At 40.6% G+C, this 17923-nt stretch overlaps 1 protein-coding gene across 1 annotated transcript in view; it reads left to right on the top strand.

Moving 5' to 3' along the window:
- VAT1L (vesicle amine transport 1 like) overlaps positions 1-17923 on the top strand; it is a 56528-nt gene that overhangs the window by 12998 nt on the left and 25607 nt on the right. The window contains exons 3-4 of the mRNA XM_032230278.1: positions 3221-3436; positions 12474-12616. Of these exons, the coding sequence (XP_032086169.1) occupies positions 3221-3436; positions 12474-12616 (359 nt within the window). The remainder of the gene's footprint in view (positions 1-3220; positions 3437-12473; positions 12617-17923) is intronic.

The following is a 17923-nucleotide window of genomic DNA, read 5'->3' as shown; positions in this document are numbered from 1 at the left end:
TATCAGCAAATTTTACAAGTTTGTAATCTTTTCTGTATCCTAAGGCAGTTGAAATGTGGCACCACTCAAGATGCTATAAATGTTTCCATGCTACAAACCTCGTAATCCACATCCCCACAGCCTTTGAGTGAAGACAAGTTGGGCTCTAAAAGAGGGCAGTAGAATTTGATCAAGATCAAAAAGCACAATTTCAAAATAAATGAATATGTGGGAGATAAAAGGGGAGAGATGCTTGCTGTTTCATTTTCTCATTTCGAAAGGTCGTCACCTGAAAGACATGCAGAGCTAATAGAATTTGAGATGATCTATGATGGAAGATATAATCAGTGATTGAGCATTTAACAGCCTTTAACATTCAATAGGTCTCTTCGTTAAAAACAGAAGATAGGATTTGCATACGGTGGGGACTATTTTAGTTCCCAGTATTGCTAGTTTATGAAAATAATACTTTATATTATAAAAAAATGTACAGATAGATTTGAGTCAGCCTAGCTTGTGGTCTGCCTTTTTTTTAAAAAAAATCACATTATGATGGTTATCTTAATTCATCCTACAACACTCAGCTGTTTTATTTGCCCATTTTAATCATGCTATGGTGCTTCATTATTTAGTCAACATTTATAATAGCAATGAAGATCCCCAGCTTATCCTGATGTTGTTGGATTACAACTCCATCTCTTTAAATGAATATAGAGATGTTGGAAGTTAAAGTTCAAGGTCCAAACTTTATCAAGTGCATTTTTCTTGAACAAAGCTCTTGAACTTGATCAAGTTCAAGTTAATTGACAGTGTCAATGGTCACTGTTGCTGTTTTTGTATTTCGCACCTGGCCATCTCCAGATAGCTATCTCCCAAGGTTAATTGAGACCAAAACTCTCCACTTCCTAAGCAAATCCCAAATTGCAACGTGATTCAGTAAGACCGAAATCCTGAGTAACCTGTAAAGAAATAAGCACTCTTAAATATTGGTTTTTATTTATTAAAGTTGTATGCTGCCCATCTTCTCTACCAAGCAATTCTGGGCAGTTTAGAAATGTCATAAATAACAAAATAAAACAATTTACACATCGCCATGAAAGCAAATAATCTATTCTATCCAGTAGAGAGTTGGTCTCTGACAGAAAACCACTTGAAGAAACTAGAAGCATTTGAAATGTGGATTTATAGATGGCTGTTACATAAAAGCTGAGTTAACAAAATAATAAATGAGGAGGTGATAAGTTGCCTGGGAAAGCCAAGGGAAATCATCAAAGCCATTAAAAAGAGAAAGTTAGAATATTTTGGACATGTGATGTGACACCTGGAAAAATATCTTCACTTAATCCTCCAGGGAATGATTGAAAAACCTAAGGGACTGGTTTGGACAAAATTCACCAGCACTTTTTCATGTTGACAAAAGAGGATTGCCAACATGATCACCAATGTTCGTTGACGGATATGGCACAAGAAGAAGAATGAAAACAAAAATATTAAAATTAATATTAAAATGGATAAAGAACCAAAAATAGATAGGGTGGAAATGTGATCTTGTACTAGCCACCTTCAAAATGGGATGGTCGAAGCCAGTTATGAATATAACTATTAATACAAATTAATTATATTAATATAATAATAGCTTAATGTAAATATGTAAGTTTACTTCTAAAGGCAAATGGGTAAGAACTATACTACTCGACAGCCAGAAAATCTTTGAAGCATGGAATTGAAGCTCACATTAATGGCACCCAACTGTGCCATAACACTGTATTCCTGCTGGCTCACTAGCAATTATTTCATTTGTCATAACAATACACGTCTCGGGAGAAAAAAGTACAATGGACCAAGCTAATTAAGTAACCAAAATAATTTTATTTCAGATGAGCTCATGCGAAGAATCAGACAACTGTAGCAAAAGCCTTGAATTTTTATCAATAGGCGAGTCAGCTTTGCAGTTTAATTTCACTTTCCTCCCCTTCTAAAGCTGTAATTCTGTGTTGACATCTGAATAAAATTGCACTGAGTACTTGAACATGCTATGGAGAATGATAACATCCAGTTTTTAAAAAATGATTTTTGCTACTTTATATGTGAAAACAGTCTTCCTTTCCCTCTCCCCATATTTTATTGTATAAATAATTATATATGAGCAAGGTAAGGAATGGCTTCCTTCTTTAAAAACTATCAAAAGCAACTGATAAAGTTGAATGTACCATAGGCAGAAGAATGCAGAGATACACATGTTGCAATCTGAATCAAGCAGTGTTCTCTGAAACACAATTCAGCCTAGTTGAAACAGTTTATACATGAATTTAAATCCACAGCTACTAAGAATGCAAAGAGGGGGTGGATTTGCAATGACAGTTAAATACTTTTTAGCATATTTAAAATCTGGAGCATATAGCACTGATTTTGTTCGGGTTGGAATAAGCCAGCTCTATGAACTGGTTTAAGCAATACACCAATGATTATTTTTAACTTACCTTCCCAAAATATTATGGGAAGCATTAGGTGGGTTTTATGATAAGCCAGGAATCTCCAAATTTGGCAACATGGCTGGCTGAGGAATTCTGGAAATTGAAGTGCACAATTGCCGAATTTGGAGACCCAGGACAGACTATTTTCTATACAATTCTTCTAGTTTCAAGAGGAAGAGGTCTCAGTCTCATTTAAGAAACTGGGGAGATCTATCACTTTATTTCAGGAAAAATACAGATCTGCCCAGAGGGAAAAATGGGGTAGAAATATGGTATAATAACAGCTGACATATTTCTACACATTTTGCATCATTCTTATTCCCACAGTGACTCTCATCTACCAACACTGTACGTGGTTGTACCCCTGATTGCTGGATGTTACAGTCACGAAAGGATAACTGCCACTGATCTGAAACCAGCCTGTATTTTGGGGGTGCCTCCATGTGGATTATCCAGAAGGTATCTCAGGGGTTGCCACAAAGAGGGAATCAAACTATTCTCCAAAGCACATGAGGGTAGGACAAGAAGCAATGGGAGAAATTTCTTGACAGTTAGAACAATTAATCAGTGGAACAACTTGCCTCCAGAAGTTGTGAATGCTCCAACACTGGAAGTTTTTAAGACGATGTTGAATAACCATTCGTCTTAAGTGGTGTAGTTTCCTGCCTAAGCAGGGGGTTGGACCAGAAGACTTCCAAGGTCCCTTTCAACTCTGTTAGTCTATTCTAAAGTTGTAATCCGATTGTGTTTCTTTCCAATGATTTCAGATTGGAGACAGAGTCATGGCCTTTACTAACTACAATGCCTGGGCTGAGGTTGTGTGCACCCCGGTTGACTTTGTGTACCAAATTCCTGATGACATGAGCTTCTCTGAAGCAGCTGCTTTTCCTATGAACTTTGTAACAGCATATATGATGCTCTTCGAAGTTGCCAACTTGAGAGAAGGCATGTCCGTGCTGGTTCATTCTGCTGGGGGCGGAGTGGTAAGTTGATTCCGTTTCATGGCTGTCCTATAAAGAATTACAACTTTGATTGTCAGTACTGTATCAATAATTGCAATTGTTGTAGATTGTGCAGCTCTACCCTCAAAACGACGCATACCAGAACAATAGACACAAGGACAGTTTTTTCCCAAATGCCACCACTCTGCTAAACAAATAATCCCCACAACACTGTCAAATTATCTACTAAGACTGTATTACTATTATTCTTCTCTTCCTATCTCTTTCCTAGTACCTATCTCTTCTTACTTATGACTATAACCAAGTTGCTTGTGTCTTTAACATTTATATTGTTTGTTTTCTAGTATGATTTGATAGCTTATTAGTAACCTATGACTATCACTAAGTGTTGTATCTTATGATTCTTGATGAATGTATCTTGTCTTTTTATGTACCCTGAGAGTATCTGTACCAAAGACAAATTCCTTGTGCATCTAATCACACTTGGCTAATAAAGAATTCTATTCTATTCTATTTAAATTGAGAGGGCTAGATGTCAGAAAAACCCCACCAACCACATAAAAGTCTCTCCTACCCAGAAGAAAGTGTCTTCAGGTGTGTGTGTGTGTTACCAGAGGTGTGTTGCTGCTGGTTCAGCTCGGATTGGGTTAACCAGTAGTAGCAGTGACAGGAGGCTCCGCCCACCCACCCGAATGCTTCTGCGCATGCATAGAAGTGTCATGTGTGCAAGCAAACCAGTAGTAAAAATAATAGAAACCCACCACTGGGGTTTACGTCATTAAATAGAGGGAAAAGATACAAGTATTTAAATTTAAATTTCACTATTAATAGCATTGGATTTAAAACAAGCAGAATTGCCAGAATTCAGTCTGCTTAGCAGATTTTGTGTACTTTAATGCCATATGTGCTGTTTCAAGCCCAGCTTGTTGAAAGAAAACTGGCACCTTGACCAAGAAAGTCTGTAATGACTTCCTTTCAGAATAAAATAGAAGAATAATTCTTGGCTTGTGAAGTCTGCCTTTGAATAGGTGGCTATTGCTGAAAATTGGGATGAATGTTGAGAGCTGGGTAAGTTAAAATGGAGAAAGAGCCACAGGAGCTTCCAAAAGTGAACACACATGGACTTCCCATGTAGAAGTAGAGATACTCTGTTGAGTAGGTTTTGGAATAATGTAAAAGGGTTCTTTTTTTCAAAAAGGATGTGGTGGTTCAGTAGCTAAGACGCTGAGTTTGTCGATCAGAATGGTCGGCACTTTGTCAGTTCGAATCCCTAGCGCCACATAATGGAGTGGACTCCCATTACTTGTCCCAGCTTCTGCCAACCTAGCAGTCTGAAAGCATGTGAAAATGCAAGTAGAAAAATAGGAACTACCTTTGGTGGGAAGGTAACAGTGTTCCGTCCGTCTTCAACATTCAGTCATGCCTGCCACATGACCACAGAGAAGTCTGTGGACAGCACTGGCTCTTGAAATGGAGATGAGCACCGCCCCCTAGAATCGGGAATGACTAGCACATATGTGCAAAGGGACCTTTACCTTCACCTTTATTCAATGACATGTCACAAAATGCTTGAGAAAACAAAGATATAAGCTTTACCTAGGCCAAAATCTTGATCATATAAGTTACAAACTGCCTAACAAAGAGAGTAAAATAACTGCAATAGCCCACTTTACCTCTATATCCTTTTTCATGTTGAGTGATTACTCCTGAGTCATTGCAATAACTGTCTGGAATTATAATCTCATGATACTGTAATTTAGTATAGACAAAGAACTTTATTTTTCTCAAATATTTTCTTCCTCCTCCTTCTCTTACTCCCCCCTCCCCCCCCAAACCGCCACCCAAATGCAGACCATTCAAACAGTGGTGAAATTCAATTTTTTTTTACTACTGGTTCTGTGGGTATGGTTTGGTAGGCGGACAAGAGAAGGATACTGCAAAATCTCCATTCCCACCCCACACCAGAGAAAGGATACTGCAAAATCCCCATTCCCACCCCACTCTTGGGCCAGGCAGAGATGGTATTTGCCGGTTCTCCGAACTACTCAAAATTTCTGCTACCAGTTCTCCAGAACCTGTCAGAACCTGTTGAATTTCACTCCGGGATTCAAATCATTTGAAGCCAGGAAAAAAAAATTGGGTTCAAGAGAACTTTGGAAGGAGTTAGTGAACTCCACAGGAGCATTTATCTAGTTTGCAAATAACACCATACAATCATGTAGTTAATAACGAACAGTTGGGGGGAAAAAAAGGAGACTCCCACACTAGCTTAATGTAGGAAAAATATCTGCAGCGGTACAATCCAAAACAATTATTGCCTATAAAGCTGGTTTATAAAAAATGCAAGGGAGTAGGCATTGGACATAGGCTCAAGAGAGTGATTTGTAGGCTGGTGTGGATAACATATTCCAGGGCTTTAATGTCTACCAGGAGGGAGGACAGCCAAACTACCGCATTTATTCCCAAATGTCATGAGCATTCTTGAGCCAGCCAGTAAAACAATGGAGGTCCTGTAGCACAAGAATCTTGGACTTCGTTTTGCATTAATGAAAAGTTCCATGTCATTGTTTTAAGTGCTCCAAACATTCCAGGAGCGCATGATATCTTGCAATATCAAATGGGTGGGAAGTCTTTTGTAGTCTTGGACGAATTGATTTATGAAAAGTTCTCCATTGGTTGCTAACTTGCCTTGCAAGACAAGCTGTCCAGGAGATGGGTGATTGGTAGGGCCTTTCCTTTCGAGAGGAATGCAGCTTCTTAGCAGGGGGATTTTTTTTAAATTGTTCACTGGACATGAAAGCATTGGAGGAATAGCCTAGATTTCAAAGAAGCAGTTATCAGGGTGTTTTTTAAAAAAAAAATTAAAGAGGAAAAAAGCCTTTAAAAAATCTTAGTGTACCTTGCCCATTTCAACTCATTCTGAGCTTTAACTTTTCTGGTGCTATTGTTCTGACCTAGGCTGCCTGAGACAGTAAAAATCACACGCTTAGTCCCCAAAATCCTTTTTTAATTTAACCGGCTGTGAATTAGGTTCATTCACAGCCTGTAATGATTCACAACCAGTCTGTGAAGAGTCTGACAGAAGTTTGCCACAGTCTTTCAGGGTAAGGCTGATAAGCACCCACCTTTATCTCCCTTGAAATGCTGCCAGAGACCTAATTTGCCAATTAGTTTTGCAAGGCCAAACGGAGCACAGAGTCAAACGGAGCTTCGGAATTTAAACCGACCAGAATGAACAAAGTTGCTTCCTGCAAAGGCTCAAGTCCGTTTGCTCCTCTTTTATGTCTTATAGGAGGGGCCAATCATCTCCAAGCCTCACTTCCAAGTTGCCCCTTTTGCCCTTGCTGTTCTTGCCTTCTGGTAGCTCTGTGCATGTGTGCACTGGGAACACCCCCCCGCCCGTTCCTCTGCCTCGCTTATGTCAGACTCCAGAGGCTCCAGAGGCAGCACATAACTACCAGATGGCCCTGGCCCCGTCTCTGCCTTTGATGCAGAGACCTCGCCTGAGCCTTCCTCAGACTTCAGAACTGGCCCATGTTCCTTCTCAACCTCCTCACTTTCTGACTCTGCTGCCAGCTCCGAGGCCGCCAGTGGACCGCAACAGCTATTTCTGTAATTCCAAGACATCTTTGCAATATCTTCTGTGCGTGCCCATGTTTGTTCTCAGATCTTCAGGGGCAGAAACCTGGCAAGAGTGATTTTTTTTTCTTTGAAGACATTTTCGCTTCTCATCCAAGATGCTTCTTCAGCTCTGACTGGATGGTGGGGAATGGGAGGATTTATATTCCTTGAAGGAAGCTGATCATTTGCAATCTTTTAGAGGGTCGTTGAGGCCACTTGGAGGTTTATCTGTGTCCTCAGGGTAACCTGATGTGGAGTCCTGCTGAAAGGACTGTGTTGTAGTCAGGAGATAGATGATGACATATTTTCCCCACCCCATTGGGAGAGGGCTGTTCGGTTTTAACATATAAGTCCTCTCTGACCCTTCTTTGAAACCAGCAGACTTCTCTGTCTAAAATGTGGATGTTGCTGTCTTCAAAAGAATTGCCTTTGTCTTTTAAATGCAGATGGACTGCTGAATCTTGTCCTGATAGGTTTGTTATCCTATGTTGTGCCATTCATGAAGTAATTGTTTTGTTCAGAAAGTCCAGTTGCCTCCTGAAAAAAAAAGCACCTTTGGGACAACCATGACCTGGATGACTGAGAATCTCAATAGACATTCTGTGAATTCTTGTGTTCATTTCCCTTGTCAGAATTGATTGCAATTCTTATTCTAGTATCTTCTTTATTAGGAACCTCTGTAAACCACTTTCCCCATTACCTTGTTTTGCCATGGAACTTTATTTATTGTTCTAAGTTTATTAACATTGACCTTTTTGTAATCCAAGATACACATTCAACTCCACTGAAGTTTTCTCCTTAATAACAAGTACTCTAATATTACACAATCAGTTTCCCCATTTCTCTTCCTTTCATTTCATCCACTATGTCTTCTCTATTAGAAACTATTTAGGGAAAAAGTAAAGGATACATGTACTTTGCTTCACCCTCTGAAAAGAGAACTCTCCAAAATCATTGTCTTGAATGAAGTAGTTGGGGTCCAACTACTTGTCTTGAAGATCTTAGTTGGGATCCAGCTCAATGAATGAACTAAGACATCAATTCAATTACAGAAAACAAATAATATATTGAACATGTGTTTTCTTTTTTAAAAAAATCTACAACAAAAGACTTTAAGGCAGCTATTGACATTTTAAAGCAATAAACCTCTAACATGTTTTCAAAAGGAAAGCGAGATTTAAAGCCATCCAAATCAATACTAGAAAAAATTCAAGCCAACGCCACCAAGAAACTGAAGGTTTCATGAAATGTTAGAACAGGGGTGTCAACTCAATTTTATTGAGGACTGCATTAGGGTTGTGTTTGACCTTGGAGGGCCAGGTGTGTGTGTGTGTGTGTGTGTGTCCGGGGGGTGGGCATGGCCATGGCACTCCTCATGCCCCATTTTCTGTTGTGACAGCCTTCTGCAGCCCTCTGCCAGTGAAAATGGATGCCCCCACTGAGCTCTATTTTCACTGGCAGAGGCTCCAGGGGCAGGTCCTTTGCTGTTTCCAGGCTGGCATCGTGGGCTAGATCTTGCATCCCATGGGCCGGATCTGGCCCACGGATCCCTGGATTAGAAGATCTCTTCCCTCGATCTCAGTGCTGTTAGTGCAATTGAGATTTTTTTTTATAAGGATGGGGTGGGGAACGTATTACCCTTTTATATTTCCAGAAAACTGTGAAGACTTGGCTCTTCTTCCAAGCATTGGGGCAGAGTCAAGAGGTCCACAGTATGGGTGACCTGGCATCTGATGGGAAGGATCAGGTTTATTTGTTCCAAAATGTTGTTTTTATGGGTTATTATAATCCACCTAAGATCATTGTGGGAAGTAGGTACCCCATCAGTTCTTTAAATACTGTATTTTTTTTTGGACTATAAAATACACCAAGATTTCGAAGACGTAAGTAAGAAAAAAAGGTTTTTGTCCTCTCCGGCCCCCAGGCTGGGGTAAGGCAAAAAGCCCCCATTTTTCACCAAGAGACGTCTTCAGACAGTGCTGGCTCTTCGGGTTTGAAACAGAGATGAGCACCGCCACCTAGATTCAGGAATGACTAGCACATATGTGTGAGGGGAACCTTTATCTTTACCTTTATAGTATAAAGGGGAAAATCAGTTCATCTGATTTTTATTTATTTCCTTTCCACACAGTAATTCAGTTTCTCCCTTCTTATGAGATGTAAAGCTTTCCTTCTGGAATGTTATTTGGATCTAAGTACTAACTGTGTCTCACCCTGTGAGCAAAACTGGGAAATCCATCCACAGGGAAGGTATTTGAGTGTACGCCTCATACAAGGATACTGCCTAAATCAAAGCATGTTCATTTTTCATTACCAAGAAGCCTATTCTGTCAGATTTCCACATCACTCTGCAAATGATGTCTTTAAAATATATATTAAAGTATAAGATGTAATGCAAAACTCTGCTTGCCATAAATATTTTAATCATGGAAGCCCTTTGCTCTGTGGGAAACCCTCCTCTGAGTTCCTATTTTTACATGTGGTTATTGAGCCAAATGCTGCATTGCCAGTTCTCCAGGGAGTTACTAAGGGGAAGGTTAGTAGTTCTGCTTTGTCCATACATCTAGGAAATATCTGAATCAGGGCACTTTGCTTTAAAACAGCAAACCGGATGAAATTTTCCTACAGCTCTCTTTTTTCCACCAAGAACGAATCTGACAGTTCCCCTTGCAAATGCTCCCATCCACTTCAAGTGCGGTTTGTTTAATTTAAATAGTAGACTGTCCACTTAATAATTATCTTTCCCAATTTCACTGTTTGAAAGTCCTAAGAGATAAAACAACCCTCTATTCCAGTTGAAGAGCAACTTCCCGGGTCCTTTTACACAAGCGAGAAACATTTGAAATGCAGCCAAGGTAGCATAAAATAAAACAGCCCGTTTACCAAAAAGACAGCGATTCCTCCTCCTACAAACCCAAAGTGTGTGTACACAAAGGAAAGTGCAGCAGGTGTTACAAGGGGGCTGCTCAGCTAAAGTATGGAAACTTAACAAGCTTCTGAATACATAAGAAGATGGGCTAGGACAGTGTTGGTGAACCTTTTCAGCACCAAGTGCCGAAACAGGAGTGCGCGCATGGGCATGCATACCGGAAACTGGATGAGCACCTGCCCAGCGTACATGCCAGGCAGCTGCTCTTCCGGTTTCTGGCATGTGCATGCACACTGGTGAGCTCGTCTTTGCGCACGCATGTATGCTAGAAACCAGAAGAACAGGTGGCTAGGGCACCTGCGCCTGCCTGAAACCAGAAGAGCATCCACCAAGCGCTCATATGTGCACCAGGTAGCTGCTCTTCCGGCTTCCATTGCTCCCTCATGGGTGAAGACCAGCTGGATGGTGTGCTGGACCTGGAAGAGCAACAAGCAATGGTTCGGGTGCCTGGAGCGATGGCTTTGTGTGCCACTTCTGGCACACATATCATACATTTGCCATCACGGGGCTAGGAGACAAATTCCTTACAAAGGTTCTTATTTTTTAAAAAATGTTCAAGTATGTCAGGTATTCCTGGTCTAAAGGGAGAAACATGCTCATTATACAGTTACCTCATTGATTTTTCTGTATCCGAGCAGGGGAGCTTTAAAGAAGTATTCTCCAATATTTTTGCAGAGCAAAGATATTAAAATAATAGGCTGGTCGGATGTAGAGAAGGTGTGATGGCTTAAAAATGTTCTCCCTGTAGTTCTCCCTCTGTGGTGCATTGCACAAAAAGTTCTCCATCTCACAGGGCATAGATGACTAAGGCACTTGTGAGAGGCAGGGACTGTGTTTTTCTATGAACCATCCTTTTCCTTGTTGATTGGAAATCATCAGCAAACAGAAGGAACTAGACCTGAATGGTTAACATTGTAATTTCAGCTCGTAATTGAGTTTGGAAAGACATGCTCTTCTCTCAATCCCCAGGAATCCCATTTGCAGCTGAAATACAACATTTGGCACATACTTTATGCCTGCAGTGGAGCTTTTGAAAGTTTGGATTGTTCATGCTTTTACAAATTAAATTGGGCTTGGAATCTAAGTTCAGTTGAGGTCCACAATCAGAGTTTGAGCCAACATTGTGACCACAGAAAACTAAGTGCTTCTTGGCTAAGATTTGAAGGCCTAAAAAATGAGGAAGCTATCCAATTGATTCTCTTCATTTAAAAGATAAATTCCTATCTACAATGAGTTCACATTATGGGAAATCTTTGTACTCTGGTAAATATATATCTTGACTTGGCCATCACTTGGAATTGAGGTACACTTTTCTTCGTGATGATTTTTTTTCTATTTCCCAGTATAGATCATAGCCCCTAGAACAGTGATGGCTTTTTGTCATTGCGTGACAAAAGTGTCTGCACCCATAATGCTATGTATGCACGACCCCCCCCCCCCGTATTCCCCCTGCACATGCATGCATGAACCCGTACACAACCTCCGCTGCCCCACACATGCACATGTGACTCCCTCCCATAGCCCATTTTAGGCCTAGTAAGCCTCTCTGCAGCCTCCTGGGACCAAAAATGGGCTGCCCCACATTCTCCCTGCGCTTGTGCACGGGACACCCCTCCCCATTCCCTGTGCATGAACGGCAGAGATCCGAAAATCATCTGGCCAGCAGGAGAAGCATGCACATGCGCAGTGGAGCTGAGCTGGGGTGACAGCTCATGTGCCTGTAGAGAGAGCTCTGTATGCCACCTGTGTCACTCATGCCATAGGTTTTCCATCACGGCCCTAGAATGTCTTGGAAGTTCCCCATGGAGCTCTTAGTCTGATCTGACTGCTTAGCTTTCATAAGATCATCTAAAGTCAAGTAACTGTTGTCCCCTTTGGCAAATCATACAACCACAAACATAACATCTTAACCAGTGGCTACATGTGGCCAAGTGGCAATATGAGGTTCTTTGATCCAACTATATCTCAGAAACAATTCTGTTCTCCTAAGTCTGGCCCTAGCCTAATTTTAATCCTACATATATATTACAATAATAGGCTACTTTTCAAATTTCTCTTATTTAAGCACAAGTTACAAATGGCAAATGGTGCTAATATAATATTGCCCAATGGTGACATAACATTGCATAACATAACATTGATTTTGAGCAGTAAGGTAAATAGCACTTAGCACATAGACTTATATACCGCTTCACAGTGCTTTTACAGCCCTCTCTTAAGAGGTTTACAGAATCAGCCTATTGCCCCCAACAAACTAGGTCCTCGTTTTACCCACCTTGTAAGGAGGGAAGGATGAGTCAACCTTGAGCCTGGTGAGATTCGAACTGCCAAATTGCAGGCAGCCGGCAGTCAGTAGAAGTAGCCTCCAGTACTGCACTCCAACCACTGTGCGGTTCAAAAAATAAAGAATGTATTTTCAGATCATTTTTGGGCAGAGAGCCAATTACAGTAATGAATGGTAAACACGTTTGATATATCCATGCAACTAATTTACAAATGCATTTGTAGGGACAAGCTATTGCTCAGCTCTGCTCAACGGTTCCTAATGTTACCGTCTTTGGAACGGCTTCTTCTTTCAAGCATGAAGCCATCAAAGAGTCTGTGACTTACCTGTTTGACCGAAATATGGATTATGTCCAAGAAGTTAAAAAGTGAGTGAGTTTGTATTTTACTTGATACTGGAAATGGTCAATGAGAACTATAAGAAGCTATTGGAGGCGACAAGTAAGTAAATTTTGAAAAAAACATTTTTATTGTCCTATTATAAACAGCCTGTAAAAGATGAAAAAATATCACAATGTGTGTGGTTTTTGGTTTGTTTTTTTTTATCAACTCCTAGATTGTATTTCTGGATAACAGTGATGTGACCAGTTATCAATGGGAAATAAAATGTTATGAGGTCTCCAATAGGTTTATCACATTTACAATATATCCGCTTTATTGAATCTTTCTTTTACGTATGTAGATAGTAGTCAGGGAATCCAGAGGTGTAAAAAAAACCCTCTTCCTTAATCCGTTTTTATGCTCCCTTAATCTATAATCTATATTTGTCTGACAAGACAAGTCAATGGGGAAATCTGAGTGCCTTCACATAACCATTGTGTTAATAACTTAACAAATGTCGTGATTCACTTAACAACTTTTGCAAGAAAGGTTGTAAAATAGGGCAAATTCACTTAACAAATGCTCCACTTAGCAACATAAATTTTGGGCTTGATTATGGTCACTTGAGGACTACCTGTATAAAAAAAGGCTGTGTTTGCATTGTACTGCTCATTTTGTTATTCTTCTCCCCATCCCCAAACGTTGTTGCTTACATCTTAGCCCAGGGGTGTCAAACTCGATTTCATTGAGGGCCGCATCAGGATTATGTTTGATCTTAGGGGGAGAATGGATGGGCGTGGCCAGCTCAACATCATTCGTGTGAACTTGACATCACTCATTTTCAGCCGTGACGGCCTCCTGCTCGGAGACCTGCTCATGGCTCCCATGGGCCCTTTTTTCAGACACAACAGCCGCCTGCAGCCTTTAATGACCTACCAGTGGCCGGCGGAGCTGGCAGGAGAGTTGGACAATGAGGAGGTTGGGGAGGAACATGCGCCAGTCCTGGAGGCTGGGGAAAGTTCGGATGATGGCTCTGCGTCAGAGGCAGAGATGGAGCTGAAGCCATCTGGCAGTGATCAGGTGCAAGACAGCAGTGAGACAGATGAACAGCTAGAGCCCGTTCCCAGTATGTGCATGCACAGAGCTGCCAGTATAAAAGAACAACTCAGAAATCAGGGTAGACTTGGGAGTAAAGCCACAGGTGGAAAGTGATTGGCCCCTCCCATAAGAAATAAAAGAGCAGCAAAAGGGGAGTGGGCTTTTGCAGGAAACAATTCGTTCGGTCATTAGATTCATTTCAGGAGTGCAAAGATCTGTCCGTGAATTTCAGAGACTCTGTGCCCAGTCTTTCCTGGCACAGCACCTCATTTGGAAAATATTGACATGGCAGCTTTCCAAGATAGATAAGGTCTGTAGTCATAAATATTCCTTTGAAAGACTGTTTACCAGGCCTTTGCTGAATGTGAATGAAAGGAATTCACATTCGTTTAATAAAAGGGGTTTTGCGGGATCAGGACTTTGCCTCATGCTTTTTGGGGAAGCCTAAGTCAGAACATAGCCCTCTGCCAGTGAAAACGGAATCTGGGCGTGTGAGCTCCATTTTCAGTGGCAGAGGGTGTCATGGTTAAAAACAGATCTGGGAGGGTCACACGTGGCTCTCCTGAGCTGCCCTTTTTTTCTGGCAGAATCACTGTGGGTCGGTCCTTCACTGTTTCCAGGATGGGCCCATAGGCCAGCACCCCTAAGAAATCCCTGTCTTAGCCCCACTGTGTGTACTTAATCAGAGTTATAGCTTGTTTGACAAAAGCTGTGGAAAATCATAACAATAGAATCAGCACAACCCAACAATATGGACATTTTCCTGCCTTTGTTCCTTATTATTCTGCCTTGCAGAGTAAGTGGGTAGAAAATGAAATCCGAGAGCAGATTTTAAGTAGCACTTACTTTCTTTTTAGTGCATCATTTGTTCTCTTGAAGAGCAGTATTATGTACTCCATAAGTTATATATTCAAAGGAAAAGTTTTTGCCTTCCCCTCTCCTCTTTCTGTTTTCATCTTTCTTTCTTTCTTTTTCTTTTTTAAGAGAGGTTAGTCAGCAGGCTTTTGTAAAAAAAATGTGATCAAAAGAAATGCTGTTAGGTCGCACTCCTCAACAATTGTACAGGGCACAGGCAAATAATTATGACAATGAAAGTCCTGGCTCATGAACACACCAGATATAAGAAGAAGGAAGTGTGGATAATTGATGTGGTGATAGCAGGAGATAGTTGAAAATAAAGACTTGGAGAAGATCACAAAGTATTGTTCTAACCGAGGCTTCCCAAGAGCATGAAGAAAACTTCTTGTCCTGACAAAAACCCCTTTTATTAATTGACTGTGAGTTCTGCTCATTCACATCCAGCAAAGTCTTTCAAGGGAGGATTTACAGTCACAGACCTTATCTGGCTTGGAGAGCTGTCAGGCCGATATCTGCAAAACTTGGCAAGGAGTCTCAGAGAGTCAAGAACCAATTAAGCGAACTAATTTTCTCCTGCAAACTCCACTCCCCTTTTGCTCTCTACTTTTATTTCTTTATTTCTACTTTTATCTCAAGTCGATCCCTGTTCTTTAGCTGTTCCCTTCATCTATGAATGCACACACTGGGAACAGACTCCAGCTGTTTGTCTGTCTCCCTGATGTTTGACTCTGAAGGCAGATGATAATTGGCATACGGCTCTGGCCCCATCTCTGCCTCCGACACAGAGCCCTCATCAGAGCCTTCCCCAGACTCCAGGACTGGCCCATGTTCCTCCCCAACCTCCTCACTGTCTGAAACTTCTGCCAGCAGTGCTGGTTACTGGTGTGCCACAACAAGTATCTAGAACTGAAAACTGAAATTGAAGAACTATAAACTGAAGATTTTAGCAAAAATTGGCTCAATGGTCCCGGTTATTAGCACACAGGGTGGCATACTTACAGAATCTGCGCATTGACATTCTGGTTTTCTTTAACAAGTAGACCGTGCTTTGCAAGAAGCTCCGTTTTCAGTGAGCTATTTTAGGGTTTCCCTGCCTTTAGCAGTCTCTCCACTATCCTTCTGGAAGATGGATTTCCCTCTTCTCCAAGCTTGCAGGTACTTCTGCTTTTTGTGGCTGTTACCGTTTTGGATGTAAAGCGTGAAATTGGAAATAGTAGGATTTGTGAGATGTTTGATGCCATAGCAAAGGGATCACAATAACGTGAGCTAATCTGCGAATTGCTCTCATGAGAGAGGCCCCAATGGACAGATCACAGAGTTGCAAAATAATTCCTTCTCTTTTAGAAGTATCCTGATGATAATGTTTAAAATCCTATCTTCCTCTATGAAGAATGGCTGAAGATTTTGGGTCTGGCTAGTCTAAAGAAAAGAAGCATTAGGGGTGGCATGATAGCAGTATTCCAGTATTTGAGGGGCTGCCACAAAGAAGAGGTGGTCAAATTATTCTACAAAGCACCAGGGGGGCAGAACAAGAAATAATGGTTGGAAACTGATCAAAGAGAGAAGCAACCTGGAATTAAGGAGAAACTTCCTAACAGTAAGGACAATTAACCATTGGAACAGCATAAATTATGGGTGCTCCATCACTGGAGGTTTTTAAGAAGAGACTGGACAGTCATTCATTTGTCTGAAATTGTATAGGTTCTCCAGCTTGAGCAGGAAGCTGGATTAGAAGACCTCCAAGGTCCCTTCCAGCTCTATTCTGTTCTGGGTTTTTTTTTACTCAGTATGGAAAACAAAACAAATTGCTTAGGTCTTCTGTCTGTTTCACCTGTACCATTTGATCCATAACTTTCTTCCTTAAAGAATACTTCCACAATTTTGTTCCATTGATGTGGCTGAATCCTGCAGTTCCACCGTTCTTTTAAAAATACATGTTGACTGATTACTTTTTGGGGGGAAAGTGCAGAATTAAAATGAACTTTATAAACTATTTCCTATAGCTTAGTATGCCCAGATAACATCCTAATCCTAGCGAACTATTTACATGTAATATAATTCCATCACTTTCTCTGTCATCAGATGCCCACTGCTCTTCCTGTTTCTAGAAAAGAAAAGAAAAGATTCATAAACTAGATCAGTTAGTTTAACCTATATCTTCATAACAGCTATTAACCAATTTCAGACAATAATTGTCATGAGATAAAAGCTGGTCTTGGGAGTTAGACGTTATTTGGTGCAACTTATGCCCTTCAGACTCCATAGAGTACAATTATCCGTAATGAGTGCACCAGTGATTTTCATAATTATTTAATTGAAGTGAGCCATTGAAACAATCTTTTAACAACTGCTATAGAGGTTGATGCATATAATCTATGCAGAGAATGGTTGAAGCCAGTTTTCACAGATTTGGTTAATTTAAGGCAGAAACCTGGCAACCTGGTGCCATCCAGATTCTTTGGATTTCATCATCCATCAATGGCATCCATTGGTCTTAATACTAAGAGATTTTAGTCCAGAGTTCTGGCAGGCTGAAAGATGTAGACTTAAATTTACAACATGGAATTTGCTTTTTGAGAATGTACACTGACGTTGGTTTCTCACTGCACAATTGCCTTTGATCTTTCTGTACATAAGTGGCTCTAAGGAAGCTCACAATGAAACTAGTGAAATAATGAAAAGCCAAGGTGGCACAGTTGTTAGAGTGCAGCACTGCTAGTTGCAGTTTGGCAATTCAAATCTCATCGGCTCAAGGTTGATTCCATCCTTCCGAGGTGGGTAAAATGAGGATCCAGATTGTTGGGGGGCAATAAACTGACTCTGTAAATTGCTAAGAGAGGGCTGTAAAAGCACTATGAAGCAGTATATAAGTCTAAGTGCTATTGATATAATAATTTGAATTTACTACCTTACGGATAGGGTTCTACCTGGCATTCTCTTCTATGCAACCTAACCCTAAGCCTCCAAAACATCTGTTGGCTAAAGCCTATTTTTCAGGAGGTCCTTGGCTTAATTTTTAAGAATGTCTACAAAGATGTTTCAACTTCTTATAGAAACTGTTCCTTCTTTAGCTTAGGGCAGGGAAGATAAAAAGCAGGGGAAAAGAAAGTAAGTTCAGAATGAGTAAAAGGAGAGTTTCAAAAATAGAGAGTGAGTTTTGTTTCTTCTTCCCCTTTACATATAGAGGAATATGTTCTCCATTTTCTAAATACTGTAGATGGTCTGTATTTTCATTTTAATTGATTGCAAGATAAAAAAAATTGAACAATTCTGACTTGTGGGTTTTTAACAATCAAATGCCCTATAAAAGTATAGAAAAGAATTCTTGATTGTGGGGCAATTAAAACATCCCTATGCACAAGGGGGCAGTAGCAGCAATACTAAAGACAACTTCATAA

Source organism: Thamnophis elegans, chromosome 14 (genome assembly GCF_009769535.1).
Source record: "Thamnophis elegans isolate rThaEle1 chromosome 14, rThaEle1.pri, whole genome shotgun sequence".
Classification (NCBI taxonomy): Eukaryota; Metazoa; Chordata; class Lepidosauria; order Squamata; family Colubridae; genus Thamnophis; species Thamnophis elegans.
The sequence above is the reverse complement of the archived record's forward strand: the minus strand, read 5'-3'. Positions and strand labels throughout refer to the sequence as shown.